The 17,904-nt window shown below is 41.3% G+C and overlaps 2 protein-coding genes across 2 annotated transcripts; both read left to right on the forward strand.

Moving 5' to 3' along the window:
• Positions 1-6,071: 6,071 nt before the first annotated feature.
• On the forward strand, positions 6,072-8,341 carry LOC308299830 (4-galactosyl-N-acetylglucosaminide 3-alpha-L-fucosyltransferase 9-like; the record flags this gene model as incomplete). The annotated part of the gene is made up of 2 exons (XM_080743614.1): positions 6,072-6,772; positions 8,302-8,341. 2 exons carry the CDS (start codon positions 6,072-6,074, stop codon positions 8,339-8,341), a joined length of 741 nt encoding a protein of 246 aa, XP_080599740.1.
• A 4,426-nt stretch (positions 8,342-12,767) lies between these two features.
• LOC308299831 (4-galactosyl-N-acetylglucosaminide 3-alpha-L-fucosyltransferase 9-like) lies at positions 12,768-16,909 on the forward strand (the record flags this gene model as incomplete). The annotated part of the gene is made up of 3 exons (XM_080743615.1): positions 12,768-13,057; positions 13,220-13,936; positions 16,873-16,909. The coding sequence occupies 3 exons, from the start codon at positions 12,768-12,770 to the stop codon at positions 16,907-16,909; spliced, it is 1,044 nt and encodes a 347-aa protein (XP_080599741.1).
• Between the last annotated feature and the right edge of the window lie 995 nt (positions 16,910-17,904).

Below are 17,904 nucleotides of genomic sequence, written 5' to 3' on the forward strand. Positions count from 1 at the left end.
GTGCGTTGCCCATATATGGAGATCCCCGAACTCTCCCCAAGCTGATTGGTTGAAACACGTGCCCATATATGGAGATGGTACCTTATCAGTATGACATCACTAGTTGTGATGTCAGACACAACATAAACCGTTGCCTAACAACCATTTGCGAGATCGACATGCCCATATATGGGCATATATACTGTAGGATCGCTGGTGTAGTGTAGGGGAACTCTAGATGTGAGAGTAGCTTATGTATGCAGCCTGAACCTTTGTCCCTCTCATATGGAGATTCCTGTATCTCTCTATTTGTGTTCACTTTATTATGTCCATATTTGGAGTTCTTTGTCAGGCATGCTCAAATATGGAGTAGGCCTGTCTATGACGACAGTTGGCATAGTGTGGGTACTCCATGGGGATTCGCAGTTTTTTCTGGTGATCCACTGATCACTCCCTTGGGTCCTAAAATGTTGAAGTTGATTTGTCCCATATATGGGTATATCTATATCATACATTGGAAACTGGCGGCACGGGGGCCACATGCGGCCCCCACCTTCACTTAATGCGGCCAGCAGGTTAATAATTAAGAATACTGATACAAGCCTATTAAAACCTGGGGGTGATAGGGCCTTCTCTGTAGCAGGCCATTGCAACACGTTTTGAGCTTGTAGATCGGCTTTGTTTGCTGTTTATGACTGTATATGCATTGTCGCCCTCTGGAGGGAGTGTGAGAATATAGTGGCCCCTCCATCATCGAATTTGCCCACCCCTGACCTATATAGTATAGTTTACTTGTAACCGCCTATCCAAACCTTTTTTCTGCAGCTAAACAAACATGATACAGCAGAAATGGATGCTGTGCTGTCAGACTCTGAACCCCTAGTTGCTCCCGGTGAGCAGGTTGGCGCCTTGCATGGTTTCCTCCTCCATCGGTGTATGGATGTGTGTGTGAATGGGTGAATATAATGCACAATCTATGTAAAGCGCCTTGGATAAAGGGCAAGGCGCTATATAAATGCACCATTTACCATTTACTTGTTGCCATGATGTGAATTGAGTCCAGTCCAGGGTGACTGTGGTTTTATGCCACCCTCAAGTGGACAAAGTGAGTATTGCAGTAGTGAAATGACCTAACTGTACAATATTATCCTGAGTCATGTGCATTGTAATTAGACAATGATGGAATGTGCAATAAGTTGCTGCCTTGTGTTTCACTAACCATACATTAAGTACAGTGCTTTAATAAGTTAAATGTAGAAGACACTTTGAGTGAACTATGGAAACCACTCAAAGTATAATGGCATATCTCAAGAGTGTGACTTGGGCCAAAATAGGCATTTTGTTTGGCCGAAGTCACTCGGTCTTGTAAACTAGAAATATGCAATTCTGGGAAATTGCAAGTGTGGTTGCTGTGACGCGACCATTTGAACTTTCCCTGTTCAAGTCAATGGGGAAAATGTATTCACTAATAAATGAAAGGCCATATATGTGTCACGTGCTGGTCTAGTCTAGTGAGGACCCAAAAGCAGGACAGCCAGGCAGGTAGTGTTCAAAAACCCTTGGTTGGATGTTTTAATAAACAATAGGTGACCAGAACAGAAACCACAGTGACATCAAACAGTCACTCGACAAGGACTGACTGACTGGGTGACAAGACTAATACATGAGGACTGATTACACATGAGATGCAGTTGGGTAGACAACATAGAACCATGACAACTAGACCAGGGAACATAGCCTACATAGAAATACAAGACCTAGACAAACAATGACAATGAAAAGTCTGTGACCGTGACAATATGGAGATCTCAGAGTCAGTGCATGTACCTTTTATGCCCATATATGGAGATCTCGCTGAGTCAGTCCTTGTCCCTTTTATGCCCATACATGAAGATCTCACTGACTCAGTCCTTGTCCCTTTTATCCCATATATGGAGATCTCTGACTCAGTCCTTATCCATTTTATGCCCATATATGGAGATCCATGATGTCATTATTAACCCCATAGCCCATATCTTGGAATGCCCATTTATGGACATACTGTGTCCGACACTATCCTGTGGTCTGTGATGTGGGAAAAGTTACATTTTTGCATTTTCCCATTCAAGTGAATGGAGAAAATGTATTCACTAAAGAAATAATATAGATTAAATTATATAACGTATCTCTTAGCAAGCACACAATTCTCGATGAAGCCGGGCGATTTGACATAATATGGGAGTTAGGTGGCAAGAAGTCACCCCCAAAATGTTTTTGTTTTTATTTATTTTAATTTTTTACTACTCCTTTAAGGCAACCACATAATAATCTCTGGATTAAGGCAGGTTTATAATATGTAATCTTCTTTTGTTACATAACTGACAGACAGAAGTGTTATTTTGATGTCAATAGACAAATATTGTTATAAACGTTTTGGGTGAAATGACGGAGAAATATCATAGTTTTGTTCTGGATTTTTTTTCTTTCTGAGAAACGTAAAGAAACTGACGTAGGCCATTATTTTAAGGACATGCTAACTGCCTGACCTGTGCATCTACAGTATGGGGCCAAAGCGCTTTACAATGTGCATTACATTCACACACCCATGGCAGAGGAGCAAACCATGCAAGGCACCAAACATGCTGATTGGGAGCAATTGGAATACATTGGAATAGCACCAACATGCATGATACGAGTTTAGACCTGGGTACGTTTGCTTTAATATAAAAATAATTATACCAGAAAAGTAGAATTAACTTTGACCGGCAAGAAAACACTTTTTTGTGTAGAAATATGCTTGGGACTATGCCTAATTCATCAACTGTCAACTCCACAGCCAGGTGGAAATGATGGTTGTGTCCTTATTTTAAGGTCACACGACAACTCATGTAGTTTTAAAGATACTGGGTGTGGTTCAACTTACCCACAGGTTCATTTTACCCTGTTCTCCAGGGACGTGCAGAGAATCTTAGAGAGGCAGGGGCTGAAATCTCTAAAAGGGCCTTTTGGTGAAAATCTCGAAAATAGCAGACCTCCAAGCTCACAACGCGCCGCGCTGCGACATCAGTACTTGATACCACTCTGAACTAAGCATAAGCAAGTGAATACCAGAGATGTGGCGTAACGGCATGATGCTGAATTCAAGTTCAGGAGAGTTTGGACAAAGCAATTCTCTTGAATGCTGCCTTCAGGTATGGCATGGAAAAGGGGCATTTGCATTTCTTTCACCTGCTCTTCTCCTTACACGGACTGAAAAGGGTGCATTAAGGGGCGGGCCTGAGCCCTCCCTGAAATACATTTCAATTGGAGCAGCCCTCAAGCCTTCACTGACTTCACATGAATGAGCACCTAGTCATTGTGGCGGAATTGAATTGGGCGATATGATGGGGCGAGTACTTTAGACACAACCACAGGCGAACAGGTGTTTGCAGCAGCTTTTAGGTGAGAATATTAATAAAATGTCTCTTTGAATGTATTCTATGTTTTCAACTTTCACTACAACAGGTGTATTAGAACCAGGTGTTGATTGGAAATGCACTTTTATGATGTAGCATTTATTAGTTGTACAGAAGATTATTATTAGTAGTATTCATGTTACACAGAGAAGAATAATGGTTATTTAAATGGTTATTAAGAACCATATTATTGTCTCTTTTTCTCCTCATAACTATATGGATTTTTTTATTTATTTTTTTATTTGTGTTTTCATGTGTAATAGATATTTAGGGGACAAGAGCTTATTCTTTGAGGCACATGGGGATTTTTTTTAAATGTTATTTCATTATTATAATGTTTTTCAACATGGGCCCACTGGATCATTCAGGCCATCATTAAGGCCATATAATGTGACACCCTTCCGAGCGTCACAGGCAAATTCATATTTACATTATGAAAAAAATAGGCAATCCGGGCACTCAGGAAAAAAAAATCGAACCTCTGTTCGAAGTGGAGCTGTGTGTGTGTGTGTGTGTGTGTGTGTGTGTGTGTGCGTGTGTGTGTGTGTGTGTGTGTGTGTGTGTGTGTGTGTGTGTGTGTGTGTGTGCAACAGCGCCCCTCCCTTAACATGTGTGGTCAGAAAAGGTTACTGCAGGGCAGGCTACAGACAGACAGACACGGAGACACGGAGACAGACCCACACACACAGCCACGTATAGGGAGCTTGTGTTCCACACAGCTCCAAAAAAAGACATGCTTCAGGCTATTTAAACGCAGTGGTTGACAGTAACGGAGTACATGTACTTGAGTAGGGTACTGATTCTGAAGATCTGTACTTTACTTGAGTAATTTATATTTTTGATACTTATTACTCCTACTTGAGTACATTTGCAAGACAAATATTTTACTTTTACCCAAGTAGGCCAACATTTCTAGGCTGTAAAAGTGCTGATTACTTTTAGGTTGTTGTTGTTGTTGTTGTTTTGTTTTTTCTTCTTTTTGTTTTTTTGTGGCCGCTCTTCTGCTCTCTCACACAAGCTGTGTTTCTTGCTTCCCCCTCCGCTCGCCTCTTTGTTACATCTTGTATGGGTGTAGGACGTATTTAGTTCTGGTTCCTCAGTCAATATGTTTAGGTGTTTCTGCAGGCTCAAGACGCTGTACCCTGTCAGCTACCGTGAGGCGTGAGAAACTCCCAGAGTTTCAAATACAGGACACCTCCCAATGAAACTTGCGGCGCCTTTAGGCGCCGCCGAAAAATCGGGTATTTTCGGTTATAAAGTTGGCTAAAACGGATATTTTCCTAGCCTGATATCAGACTCAGCTCACGCAGTAGTCTGAAACTGTGCCTATTCTGAGCGATTTACGGGGGAGAGACTTTTTTGTGACTCGCGCGCGGTGATCGCGACACACGGTGATCGAGACGCACGGTGGACGCGACGCACGGTCGCAGAGTGTGTGTGTTATTGTGTGTGTCTCTGTCTGTGCCAGTGACTGCTTCCACACAGAACAGCGACCAGAAACATGTAATCAACATTAACAGCTTGGTGAAATCAGCGCACGCGCATTGCGTGTGTGTGTGCCTTCCTCAGCCTGCCTGTGTGTGTGAACTTCGTTTGAATCGTTTCAACTGCTGCGCGGATTGGATATTCGTTAGACCCACCCCCACCCCCCGCGCTCATTGGACAGGCCGAAAATAAATCCCGATTCATGTACTCAGCTCCAGACCTGAGAAAGAGTCCACACTGAGAGTGGGCGGGTCTATGGTCTGGAAGCAGGCTAGTATTTTCCTATATTAAATCATATTTTTCCTTTCGCAATATTAATTTGGGTGTCTTCGGTACAAAGTTCCCATACATTGTTCAAATGACATTGTTCACATCATCTAGCGATAAAGAAAAAAAGTGATCGAATTTTTTAAAATTCACACGACACAGCTATAGCGTAGTCGCTTACAAGGCATCATCCACGAAAACAATGATAAGCGGTTTGTTTGATTTGATGAGACTCGCTCCATAATGCTCAATAATATCACCACGGGTAGACAGCTATTTCAAACCAATCAGACTGCTTCATCAGAACTAGAGTTATATAATTGCAGGTAATGTATAGGTTCATGAAGTCTCTCTCTCTCTCTCTCTCTCTATCTCTCTCACTCAGAGTCAATCATGAAGTCGTTCCGGCGGACTCGACAACACCTGTGCTTGGGCTTGCTGGTGTTTCTGTGTTTGCTGTCTTGGATGCTTCTGTGTTTCCTGTCCTACATGGTGTACTACAACCTGGACATCAACCAGACCTCCTTCAGCATCCTAAAGAAGGTCTCCCCACCAGGAGAAAGGAGTGTGTTGTCCCATCAGCTCCTCCTGAAACCAGACCGCAACTCAGACAAGCAGCTCAGTCCACCGTCCGCTGTTCGCACAGAGGACAACAATCTTCTGATACTGATGTGGTTCCCGCCGTTTGGCAGCGAAGCCGATGTTGGGTCAGTGTTGTAAAGTAACTAAGTACATTTACGCAAGTAGCCTACTGCTCTTAAGTACAATGTTGAGGTATTTGTTTTCTGTATTTTGCTGTACTCCAATAACTCGAAGGCACATTTTGTACTGTTTACTCCACTACAATTATTTGAACATTTTAGTTACTAGTTACTTTGTAAATGTCCCAGGTGCTGCGAGCCCGACATGGAAGGATGTCAGCTGACCCACGACCGGAGTGTTTACCACAAAGCGCACGCCGTCATGTTCCACCACAATGACATCGGTGGGGCGGACAACATGCCACGAGAACCACGTCCCTGGTTCCAGAAGTGGATCTGGTTCAACTGGGAGTCGCCGGTCCATACCACCAACATCCCTGGACTCAACGACTTGTTCAATCTGACCAGCTGTTATCGGCAGGACTCACACATCCCGGTGCCCTATGGGTACCTGACCCCGTTGACGCACGAGGACGAGAGCTTCAAGCTGCCGGAGAAGGACAAACTGGTGTGCTGGGTTGTGAGCAACTGGAACCCACAGTTTAAAAGAGTTCAAGTCTATGAGGAGTTAAAAAACCACATCAAGGTGGAACTTTACGGGAGAGCCCATAATCGCGGCTTGGCTCTCGAAGAGTACCTTAAGTTAATACCTAGCTGCAAATTCTACCTGTCGTGGGAAAACTCAATCGACCGAGACTACATCACGGAAAAACTGTATAATGCTATGGCAATGGGGAGCGTGCCCGTGGTTCTTGGCACTTCGAGAGCAAACTACGAGGAACACATTCCGGCAGACTCTTTCATTCACGTGGATGACTTCGCCAGCCCAAAGGAGCTGGCAGAGAGACTGATTTACCTGGACAAAAACCACACTGAATACATGAAATACTTGGGGTGGAAACAGAGGTACAAGGTCTATAGGCCTTCATGCAGCGGCAAAAGTGTTTGCGAAGCGTGTCTGTATCTAAAAAAGCACAAAGGCTATCAGTGGTTTCATGATCTCAGTAAATGGTTCTGGGGTTAAAAGGCAGTGGTGGATGTAGATAGATATTAGATAGATAGATGCCTTTATTATCCCAAGGGGGAAAAGCAGTTGCCCAGAGGCAGCACAGCAGTATAAGGTTATTTACAAAGTTACAGAGAAGTATGAAAAAAGATAAAAATCAAACAAGAACAGAGTACAGTAAGAGCAAGGTAAATCAAGAAAGGGAACGAATAAACAAATACATGTTAAGTTAATGCCTAGAATAGAAAATTATATTTGTACTGTAGGCCTGCCACCAAAGTGTGGAAAGCCCTGACAACATCCCTTAACACCTGTGGATCACTGGCTACCTTCAAAACAGGCCTGGAAAATCCATCTATCGGGAGACCACAAGGGGAGGTGAATCCATGTTAGAGAGGCAGGGGCTGACATTTCTAAAAGGGCCTTTTGGTGAAAATAGCAGACCTCCAAGCTCACAGCGCGTCACAGCGCGACACGTTGTGAGCTTGGAGGACGGCTATTTTCAGTGCTTGATACCGCACTGAACTAAGCATAATCAAGTGAATACTGGAGATATGGCATAACGGCATGGACTTTTACATAATTCTTTCAACATAAAATGCTGCATTCAAGTTCAGGACAGTTTGGACAAGGCAATTCTCTCGAATGCTGCCTTCAGGTATATGGCATGGAAAGAGGGCTTTTGCATTTCTTTAACCTTTCTTTAGTAAAAACTGCATTGATAGTCTGGAGAGGGCACTTTTTACAGACGGATAAAAGGGCAGGGGCTCAAGCGCCCTTTGATGTATGTGTGCATGTGCCTGCTATTGGGAGACCACAAGGGGAGGTGAATCCATCTATCAGGAAATCAGAGGGGGAGGTAGCCTACACTCACTTCTTCCATAGAAACTAGGTGACATTCACCGCTGCCATTTCTTTTCTCTTTTCCCTTTTCCCTACTTTGTAGAAATATAGCTAGGTGGCAGTTACTAGGAAAAGGTGGTGTTTACAATATACCAAGAGTACATGTACTGTACATGTACATACTGTATGGTTTATTTTTATGATTGTATATTTCTGTTATTACTTTATTATTATTATTATTATTAAGATGGAACAATAAAGAACCTTCAACCTTAAATTGTGTTTTATATTTGTTGGTGATAATGTATTTTGGCGTTATGTTTATGCTACAGTATGTTGATTAAATGAATACATAGGTCATAGGAAGACAGTCCTCAGGGCTTGTTTGTGTCATCGTTTTAGCCCAAACATCTGACTGTGCCTTTGTGCCGTTTACATTTCTAACTAACCAGTAAGACACCCTAAGGGCGAGAAGTGATGGGGTTGCAATAGGCTCCTATAGGGGTTCAGAGTCTTGCTCAAGGACTCTTCGTCACTAACTCTGGGGGAGCCTGGGATTGAACTTCAGGATCCCTCTGTGTTCTAGGACGGCAATTCTCCCCCAGAGCCACTGCCGCCCCAAATAATGTATTTACTTATCAAAAATAATCTAATAACACATTTCCCTTTTGCAAATAGTCTTATTTCTTTTCTTATGGTTATTTAAACAATAACCACTTAAATAGTGTATTCATCAAAATGAAAGATCATATAGCATAATTTCAGCAGCAAAGACCTAATGAAAAATATGAACAGTGATTCATATTAGGATAATTCCATAGCTCATCTTACGCCGGACACGTTGGTTCATATTGCTCCACGGCCACCATTTTGACAAAACCTGTCTGGCTTAATGCTTCAGACTGATCTTTAGCTAAATGGTTCACACGTTTTATACATTGGAATATCACCAACATGCATGATATGAGTTCAGACCTGGGTACATTTGCTTTAATATAAAAATAATTATGCCGGAAAAGAACTAAAATAACTTCAACACTTATTTGTGTAGAAATATGCTTGGCACTTTGCTGGAGTTGACAGTTGATACACGGGCAAAGTGCCAAGCATATTTCAGAGCCAGGTGGAAACGATGGTTGTGTCCTTATTTTAAGGTCACACAACAACTCATGTAGTTTTAAAGATACAGGGTGTGGTTCAACTTACCCACAGGTTCATCTTACCCCAGTCTCCCTATACTGACTTATGAAAAGGGTGCATAAAGGGGCGGGCCGAGCCCTCAATGACATTTCAATTGGAGCAGCCCTCAAGCCTTCACTGACTTCACATGAATGAGCGTCATTGAGTCAAGAAGGGAGCAGAATTGAATTGGGCGATACGATAGACACAACCACAGGCGAACAGGTGTTTCCAGCAGCTTGTATATCCAGGTGAGAATATTAACAAAATGTCTCTTTGAATGTATTCTATGTTTTCACCTTCACTGCAACAGGTGTATTAGAACCAGGTGTTGATTGGAAATGCACTTTTATGATGTAGCATTTATTAGTTGTACAGAAGATTATTGTTAGTATTATTCATTTTACACAGGGAAGAATAATAAAAGGTTATTAAGAACCATATTATAGTCCCCCCCCCCCCCCCCTCAACTATTGGGAAACCCTTTTTATTTTGTATTTATGTTTTTATTATATATAATAGTTATTTGGGGAACAAGAGCTTATTCTTTGAGGCACAGGGGATTTTTTACATTTTTATTTCATCATTATAATGTTTTTCAACATGAACCTTATTTTGGATCATTCAGGCCACCATTAAGGCCATATAATACGACACCCTTCCGAGCGTCACAGGCAATCCCTATTTACATATATTACAAAATATATATGCAATCCGGGCATAAAAAAAGGAACATGCTTCAGGCTATTTAAATGCAGTGGTTGACAGTAACAGAGTAAATGTACTTGAGTAGCGTGTACTGATTCTGAGGATCTGTACTTTGCTTGAGTATTCTATATTTTTGATACTTAGTACTCCTACTTGAGTACATTTGCAAGACAAATATTTTACTTTTATTCAAGTAGGCCAACATTTCTAGGCTGTAAAAGTGCTGATTACTTTTAGGTTGGCTGTTTTTTTGGCTTCTTTTTTTTTTTTTTTTTTTTTTTTTATACCACAATTTTGTAACCCATTTCTTCACCCAGTGCTAATTGCCTATGTAATCCTGGGCTCTGCTCTCCCTCTGCCGCGCCAAGGGAGACAACAGACTGACCTCATGCTTCCTTCTATGCATATGGAGTCCAAGTTGCTTCTTTTCACCTGACAGTGGAGATTTCCCTGGTTTGGACGTAGCGCGTGGAAGGAACACGTTATTCCAACCAGTTCCTTTCCCCTCCATCAGGCGCCCTGGCTGGCCAGGGGGAGGCATTATTGAGACCAGGATTACGTGCATGTTTTTGTGAGGGTATCAACCCTAGGAGACACGGGGAAAACATGCAAACTCCACACAGAAAGGCCCTATCGCCAACCCCACCTAGGGTGTGGGCGCTGATGAGCGTCATCGGCTTCTTTTTTTTTTAATGCTGGTGCCTGGTGGCCACACTTCTACTCTCTCACACTAGCCGTGTTTCTTGCTTCCCCCTCCGCTCGCCTCTTTGTTACATCTTGTATGGGTGTAGGACGTATTTAGTTCTGGTTCCACAGTCATTTCTATGTTTAGGTGTTTCCGCAGGCTTTGTATAACAGTAGTGCAGAGATTTTCAACAGGGGGTCCGTGACCCCTAGGGCAGGGGTGGGCAACTTTGATGATGGCGAGGGCCACTATATTTACACCTTCACTCCAGAGGGCCACATTGCATATTGCTACGTCCTACTTTGTCATTCTAGTATCTCATACAAAAGAAGCAAAAAATAGCAGATCTACAAGCTCAAAACGCATCGCAGTGAGCCTGTAGATCGGCTATTTTTGGCTTCTTTTGAATTGGAATCCTGAATTATTTTGTTGTTATTTTTTAATTGGAATCCTGAAATGTAACATTTTGATTTAATTTCAAACATATTTAATTATATACTCATGTTAACTTTATGAACTTGAATACAAATACATTGGACATTCATTTTTTTTTTTACTATACTAGTCATTAAGCTACTAATATAGACTGAAGGAATTAAAGCAGGTCATGTTTGGAATTGCAACAGCTGAAATCAATAATATATCAGTATTCTGGTATTAACCTGTGGGCCGCATTAAGTGAAGGTGGGGGCCACATGTGGCCCCCGGACCACCAGTTGCCCATGTATGCCCTAGGGGGTCCACGCACATCTGGGAAATTATTGCTTGATCATGCAGATTGATTGATTAGTAGGAGAACGAATTTGAACCTTTTTAAGAGTCAAATCTATGGGTTGAACGTGATCTGTGGAGCTGCTCTGGTGTTGTAATTGTGGACATCCTTGACGTTTAGGAAGTATTTTGTCAGGTACATGGGTATCTTAGTGGTGTAGTGTAGGCCTATCTTGTACACCAGGCTCATTGCAAGATGCGGTACCTTGTCAGCTACCGTGAGCCACCCCACATGAATGTGGAATTACTGGTAATTCCTCTCCTATCCAGCTATAAATCTAATTACATGTGTGCTGTTTATTAAACTACTGTGTGATGAATACCAGTGGTGGAAAAAGTGCTCACATTCTATACGCAATACTGCAATGTAGAAATATTCTGTTACAAGTAGAAGTCTTGAGTTATTTTAAAATAAGCAAGGTGCAGTCCCTTTTGCAATCAAGGTCTGAAACAGCCAGTCACATTCATTCACATAGTATTTTATTAAATAAAGCCTAAGACAATAAACTAAAGAATGTTGTTAACAAATACAGCAGAAAGGATCCTACGAGATGTGGAGTCAGTAAACATGTGAATGAAGCATGGTATAGTGCAGGGTGTTGGACAGAAAGTAAAACTAAACCTAACTATACATACCCTGTAAGCACGGTCAGGACCTGGACCAATTAGTGACGCCTCGATTGGGGCCAGATCACAGCCCATATGGGGATGATCTTGACGTCATTACCAGGACGTCATAGGGACTTTTTTGTTAGACAGGATTTGTGTTGGTTGAAATCAGGTGATATGCTAAGCCAGATACATATCATAACTAGTTAGATATGTCCAATATAACCTTATATGCTCATATTTCAACTAACATTACAAACATTAACAATAATGCTGTCAAAACAATAAAAGTCCATATGACGTCCTGGTAATGACGTCAAGATCATCCCCATATGGGCTGTGATCTGGCCCCAATCGAGACGTCACTGATTGGTCCAGTTCCTGACGTGCTTCATGGGTAACTAAACATAACAAAAGTAGGGGCACAGAGAATGGGGCAGAGGCAGGTGGAGACAGCAGGTCTGTCTCCTCTGGGTCTCACATACAGACTGAAGAGGGGATGCTTTTATAGCCTCCTGGAGGCACTGGGCCCAGGTGCTCTCCAATGAGTCATCAAGCCAAAACAGCCAATGAGCCAATTTACTTAAGTACTGTACTTAAGTACACTTTTGAGTTATTTGTACTTTACTTGAGTAATTCCAATTTCCAATACTTTTACTTCTACTCCACTACATCTCGGATCCAAATATTGTACTTTTACTCCACTAAATTTATTTCAAAACTTTAGTTACTAGTTACTTTGTAGATTTGGATTATGACAAAACATATAACCACTTAAGCTGTATATACATTTTGGCCATTTGAAAATAGCCGATCTACAAGCTCACAGTGAGCTTGTAGATCTGCTATTTTCAAAAGATTTTTATACATTGATAAACTGAAATGGGACATTCTGCACTATGAGTACTTTTACTTTTGGTACGTAAAGTACATTTTGATACCAATACTTTTGTACTTTTACTCAAGTAAATGTTGAATACCGGACTTCTACTTGTAACAGAGTACATCTACATTTGCAGTATTGATACTTTTACTTAAGTAAAGAATGTAAGTACTTTTTACACCACTGTGTGTTCTCTCTCTCTCACACAGAGTCAATCATGATGATGTTGTTCCAGGGGACTCGACAACACCTGTGCGTGGGCTTCCTGCTGTTTCTGCTGTTTCTGTGTTCCCTGTCCTACCTGGTGTACTACGACCTGGACGTCAACCTCATGAGCTCCTTCAGCATCCTAAAGAAGGGGGAGGAGGGCTCGTCCCGTCAGCTCCTCCCGAAACCAAACAGCATCTCAGACAAGCAGCTCGGTCCACCGTCCGCTGTTCACACAGAGGACGACGTTCTACTGATACTGATGTGGTTCCCGCCGTTTGGCAGGGAGGCCGATGTTGGGTCAGTGTTGTAAAGTAACTGAGTACATTTACACTAGTACTGCACAATGTTGAGGTATTTGTTTTCTGTATTTTACTTCTACTCCAATAACTTTTTGTACTGTTTACTCCACTACATTTATTTGAAAACTTTAGTTACTAAATTTGTTTGTAAATGTCTCAGGTGCTGCAAGCCCTACATGGAAGGATGTCAGCTGACCCACGACCGGAGTGTTTACCACAAAGCGCACGCCGTCATGTTCCACCACTATGACATCGGTGGGGTGGACAACATGCCACGAGAACCACGTCCCTGGTTCCAGAAGTGGATCTGGTTCACCTGGGAGTCACCGGTCCATACCACCAACATCCCTGGACTCAGCGACTTGTTCAATCTGACCAGCTGTTATCGGCAGGACTCTCACATCCCGGTGCCCTATGGGTACCTGACCCCGTTGACGCGCGAGGATGAGAGCTTCAAGCAGCCGGAGAAGGACAAACTGGTGTGCTGGGTCGTGAGCAACTGGAACCCACAGTTTAAAAGAGTTCAAGTCTACGAGGAGTTGAAAAACCACATCAAGGTGGAACTTTACGGGAGAGCCCATAATCGCGGCTTGACTGGTGAAGAGTACGGCAAGTTAATACCTAGCTGCAAATTCTACCTGTCATGGGAAAACTCAATCGACCGAGACTACATCACGGAAAAACTGTATAATGCTATGGGAATGGGGGCCGTGCCTGTGGTTCTTGGCACTTCGAGAGCCAACTACGAGGAACACATTCCGGCGGACTCTTTCATTCACGTGGACGACTTCGCCAGCCCAAAGGAGCTGGCAGAGAGACTGATTTACCTGGACAAAAACCACACTGAATACATGAAATACTTGGAGTGGAGACAGAGGTACAAGGTCCATAGGCCTGTCTGTGAGAATACTGTTTGCGAATCGTGTCTGTATCTAAAAAAGCACAAAGAATATCAACGGTTCCATGGTCTCAGTAAATGGTTCTGGGGTTAAAAAGCAGTGGCGGACGACGGACGTTAAGTTAATGCCTAGAATAGCAAATTATATTTGTACTGTACATTATACTGCCACCAAAGTGTGCAAAAGCCTGACACCATCCCTATGTGGATCACTGGCTACCTTCAAAACAGGCCTGGAAAATCCATCTGTCGGGAGACCACAAGGGGAGGTGAATCCATCTATCAGGAGAGCACAAGGGGAGGTACACTCACTTCTTCCATAGAAAGGAGGTGACATTCACTGCTGCCATTTATTTTTTTCTCTTTTCCCTTTTTCCAACTTTGTAGACATATGGTTAGGTGGCAGCTACTGGGAAAATAGATGTTGTTGGTGTTTACAATACACCAAGATTACATGTACATATGATTTCTTTTTACGATTGCATATTATTCTGTTGTTATTACTTATGCTGCTGCATTGTCTGTGGGAAGCAAAAAATTAAATACAATAAAAATACTCTTATGTACCTGTAGACAAGATGGAACAATAAAGAACCTTCAACCTTGAATATAGTGTTTTATATTTGTTGATGATAATGTATTTTGGTGTTATTTTTATGCTATTTTTCATTACATGAATACATAGGTCATAGGAAGACAGACCTCAATGGAAACAATCCCAAAATGGTAGAAAAGGAATGGAACAGCACTTTAGATGAGTGTTTCATATTGATGGCACTTTGCATCACATTTAAAACTCTCAACTGTCCTTATTTTCATGCAGTCATTGTTTTAAAGGCTGTGATTATTTATTATTATAATATTTACGTTCTTTTTAAGATTAGGGGTTATAATGTCATTCATTTTAAATTGTATTTCCATATTCTGTATTTACTTTGCACACTTATTATCATGTGTCCCCTTGTATTTTACTAAATACATATCTTCCACTCCGTCTCCCTTTGAGAACAGTGAGAAAGCACTATACTATTTGTTGACGATCCAACTCAGCGATTCATGACTAATTTGTATAAATGAGACATGGAGGATTTCCCTGGTAACGGTATGAACTGTGGATAATTTCTTTGCCAAAGTCTGCATCGGTAGGGGAGATCGGAGTAAGATTAACCACTTATCGCTTAACCCTTAAGTTCTGTTCAGATTCACTTCACCTTTGTTCTGTTCGCGGGTCATTTTGACCCGGGGGATATTTGGTTTAAAAAAACAATACTAATATAAATCTTAACTTAACAAATCATCATCATACATTGACTTTGTCTCAATTCCAAACAATTCATATGATATACAGTATGGTAAATGTTTGCATTTATGCTTTGCTATATCACATTAAACATTGAAAGAGCCAGGCGTTTTTTACTGATAGTTGACGGGTGACAGGGCCCAAGCATTGTGGCTCACATACCGGCCCGGTTCTGAATTGTTCCGCTACTGTGTCTGCTGTTGTAGGACACACTGAACAGCGCTTTCTCTTGCCAGATGCTTCAACAGTTCACTGTTTATTTTACCATTTTGGAATGTTTGGAATTGAGACAAAGTCAATGTATGATGATCATTTGTTGAGTTAAAATTTATATTAGTATTGTTTTTTTTTTTAAACCAAATATCCCCTGACCCGCGAACAGCATTAGAGGGTAAAAAAAATAAAACAAAAAATGTTAATCACAGAAGAATCTTTAAGGCCAGTGAGTTTCAGGTGGAAAAAATATAAACTTCTACCTTTTTCTTTCAAATGAAAATGTAAAATGGGTCAACATGACCCGAACAGAACTTAAGGGTTAAGATGCCCTGGAAGCAAGAATCAGTGAGATGGCAGTAAAATAAAAACATCTATTCTAGACATATTTCAGGATGTCTTCTATTATTTGAAATTATGATCTGTTACAAAGGGCCATAAAGATATACCTTACTAAAAAGTGGTCACGTGGCTCAACTTTCCCCTGGTTAGGTGTAAGTTGATCTTTAACTTTAACACTTTAAACTGAACAAATGGTAAATGGTGCATTTACACTGTATAGTGCCTTCACTTTACAGAGGTTGTGCATTACAGTCACCCATTCACACACCGATGGCAGAGGAAACCATGCAAGACCCCAACCTGCTCATCGGGAGCAACTAGGGGTTCAGAGTCTTGCTCAAGCTAAGGACTCTTCGACACAAATTCTGGGGGAGACCGGGATTGAACTGGGAAACCTTCAGGATCCCTCTGTGTTCTAGGACGGCAACTCTACCCCGGAGCCACTGCCACCCCAAATAATGTATTTACTTATCAAAATAATTTGATAACACATTTCCCTTTTGCAAATAGTCTTATTTCTTTTCTTATGGTTATTTAAACAATAACCAATTAAATGAGTGTATTCATCAACATGAAAGATCAAAGCACAATTTTAGCAGCAAAGACCTAATGAAAAATATGAACAGTGATTCATATTAGAATAATTGCATAGCTCATCTTATGCCGGTAACTTTGGTTATTGCCCCAAGGACACCATTTTGACAAAACCTGTCCAGCTTAATGCTTCAGGCTGATCTTTAGCTAAATGATTCACATGTTTTACACATTGGAATATCACCAACATGCATGATATGAGTTTAGACCTGGGTACATTTGCTTTAATATAAAAATCATTATACCAGAAAAGTACTAAATTGACTTCGACCAGCAAGAAAACCTTTTTTTTTTTTGTGTGTAGAAATATGCTTGGCACTTTGCCCATGTATCAACTGTCAACTCCAGAGCCAGGTGGAAATGATGATTGTGTCCTTATTTTAAGGTCACACAACATCTCATGTACTTTTAAAGATACTGGGTGTGGTTCAACTAACCCACAAGTTCATCTTACCCTGTTCTCCAGGGACGTGCAGAGAATGTTCAAAAGGCAGGGGCTGTAATTTCTAAAAGGGCCTTTTGGTGCAAATATCGAAAATAGCAGAGCTCCAAGCTCACAACGCGTCGCATTACAATGCGTTGTGAGCTTGGAGGTCGGCTATTTTTGGTGTTTGATACCAAACTAAACTAAGCATAATATAAGTGAATACTGGATATGTGGCGTTTGCCATGGATTTCTACACAGGGAGGCCAATTATTTCAACATAAGATGCTGCATTCAGGTTCTGGAGAGTTTGGACAAGGCAATTCTCTTGAATGTTGCGTTCAGGTATGGCATGGAAAGAGGGCACTTGCATTTCTTTCACCATAGTGAAAAATGCATTCATGGTCTGGAGAGAGCACTTTTTACAGAGAGATAAAAGGGCAGGGGCTCAAGCCCCCTTTTATATCTATGCGTGCACGTGCCTGCTCGCTGACATTTCAATTGGGACAGCCCTCAAGCCTTCACTGACTTCACATTGAATGAGAGCCTAAGTCAGAGAGTCAGTGAGGGAGCGAAGACTTTTGTAGTTTTTTAGACACAACCACAGGCGAACAGGTGTTTCCAGCAGCTTTTATATCCAGGTGAGAATATTAACAAAATGTCTCTTTGATTCTATGTTTCTATGTTTTCACCTTTCACTACAACGGGTGTATTAGAACCAGGTGTTGATTGGAAATGCACTTTTATGATGTAGCATTTATTAGTTGTGCAGAAGACTATTATTGCTATTATTCATGTTACATAGGGAAGAATAATGATTATTTAAATGGTTATTAAGAACCACATTTTGGGTTTTTGGAAAAGGGAAACTTTTTTTTTTTTTCATATATAATAGTTCTTTCGGGAACCAGAGCTTATTCTTTGAGGCACAGAGGATTTTTTATTTCATTTCATATATATATTTTTTCAACATGGGCCTTATTTTGGATCTTTCAGGCCATGTAATACAACACCCTCCCGATTCCATATCTGCCTTTTTTAATTTTCCGAATACATATTTACATATGAGAAAAA

The sequence above is a fragment of the Nannobrachium achirus genome (assembly GCF_963921795.1).
Source record: "Nannobrachium achirus genome assembly, chromosome: 15".
In the NCBI taxonomy this organism is placed as follows: domain Eukaryota; kingdom Metazoa; phylum Chordata; class Actinopteri; order Myctophiformes; family Myctophidae; genus Nannobrachium; species Nannobrachium achirus.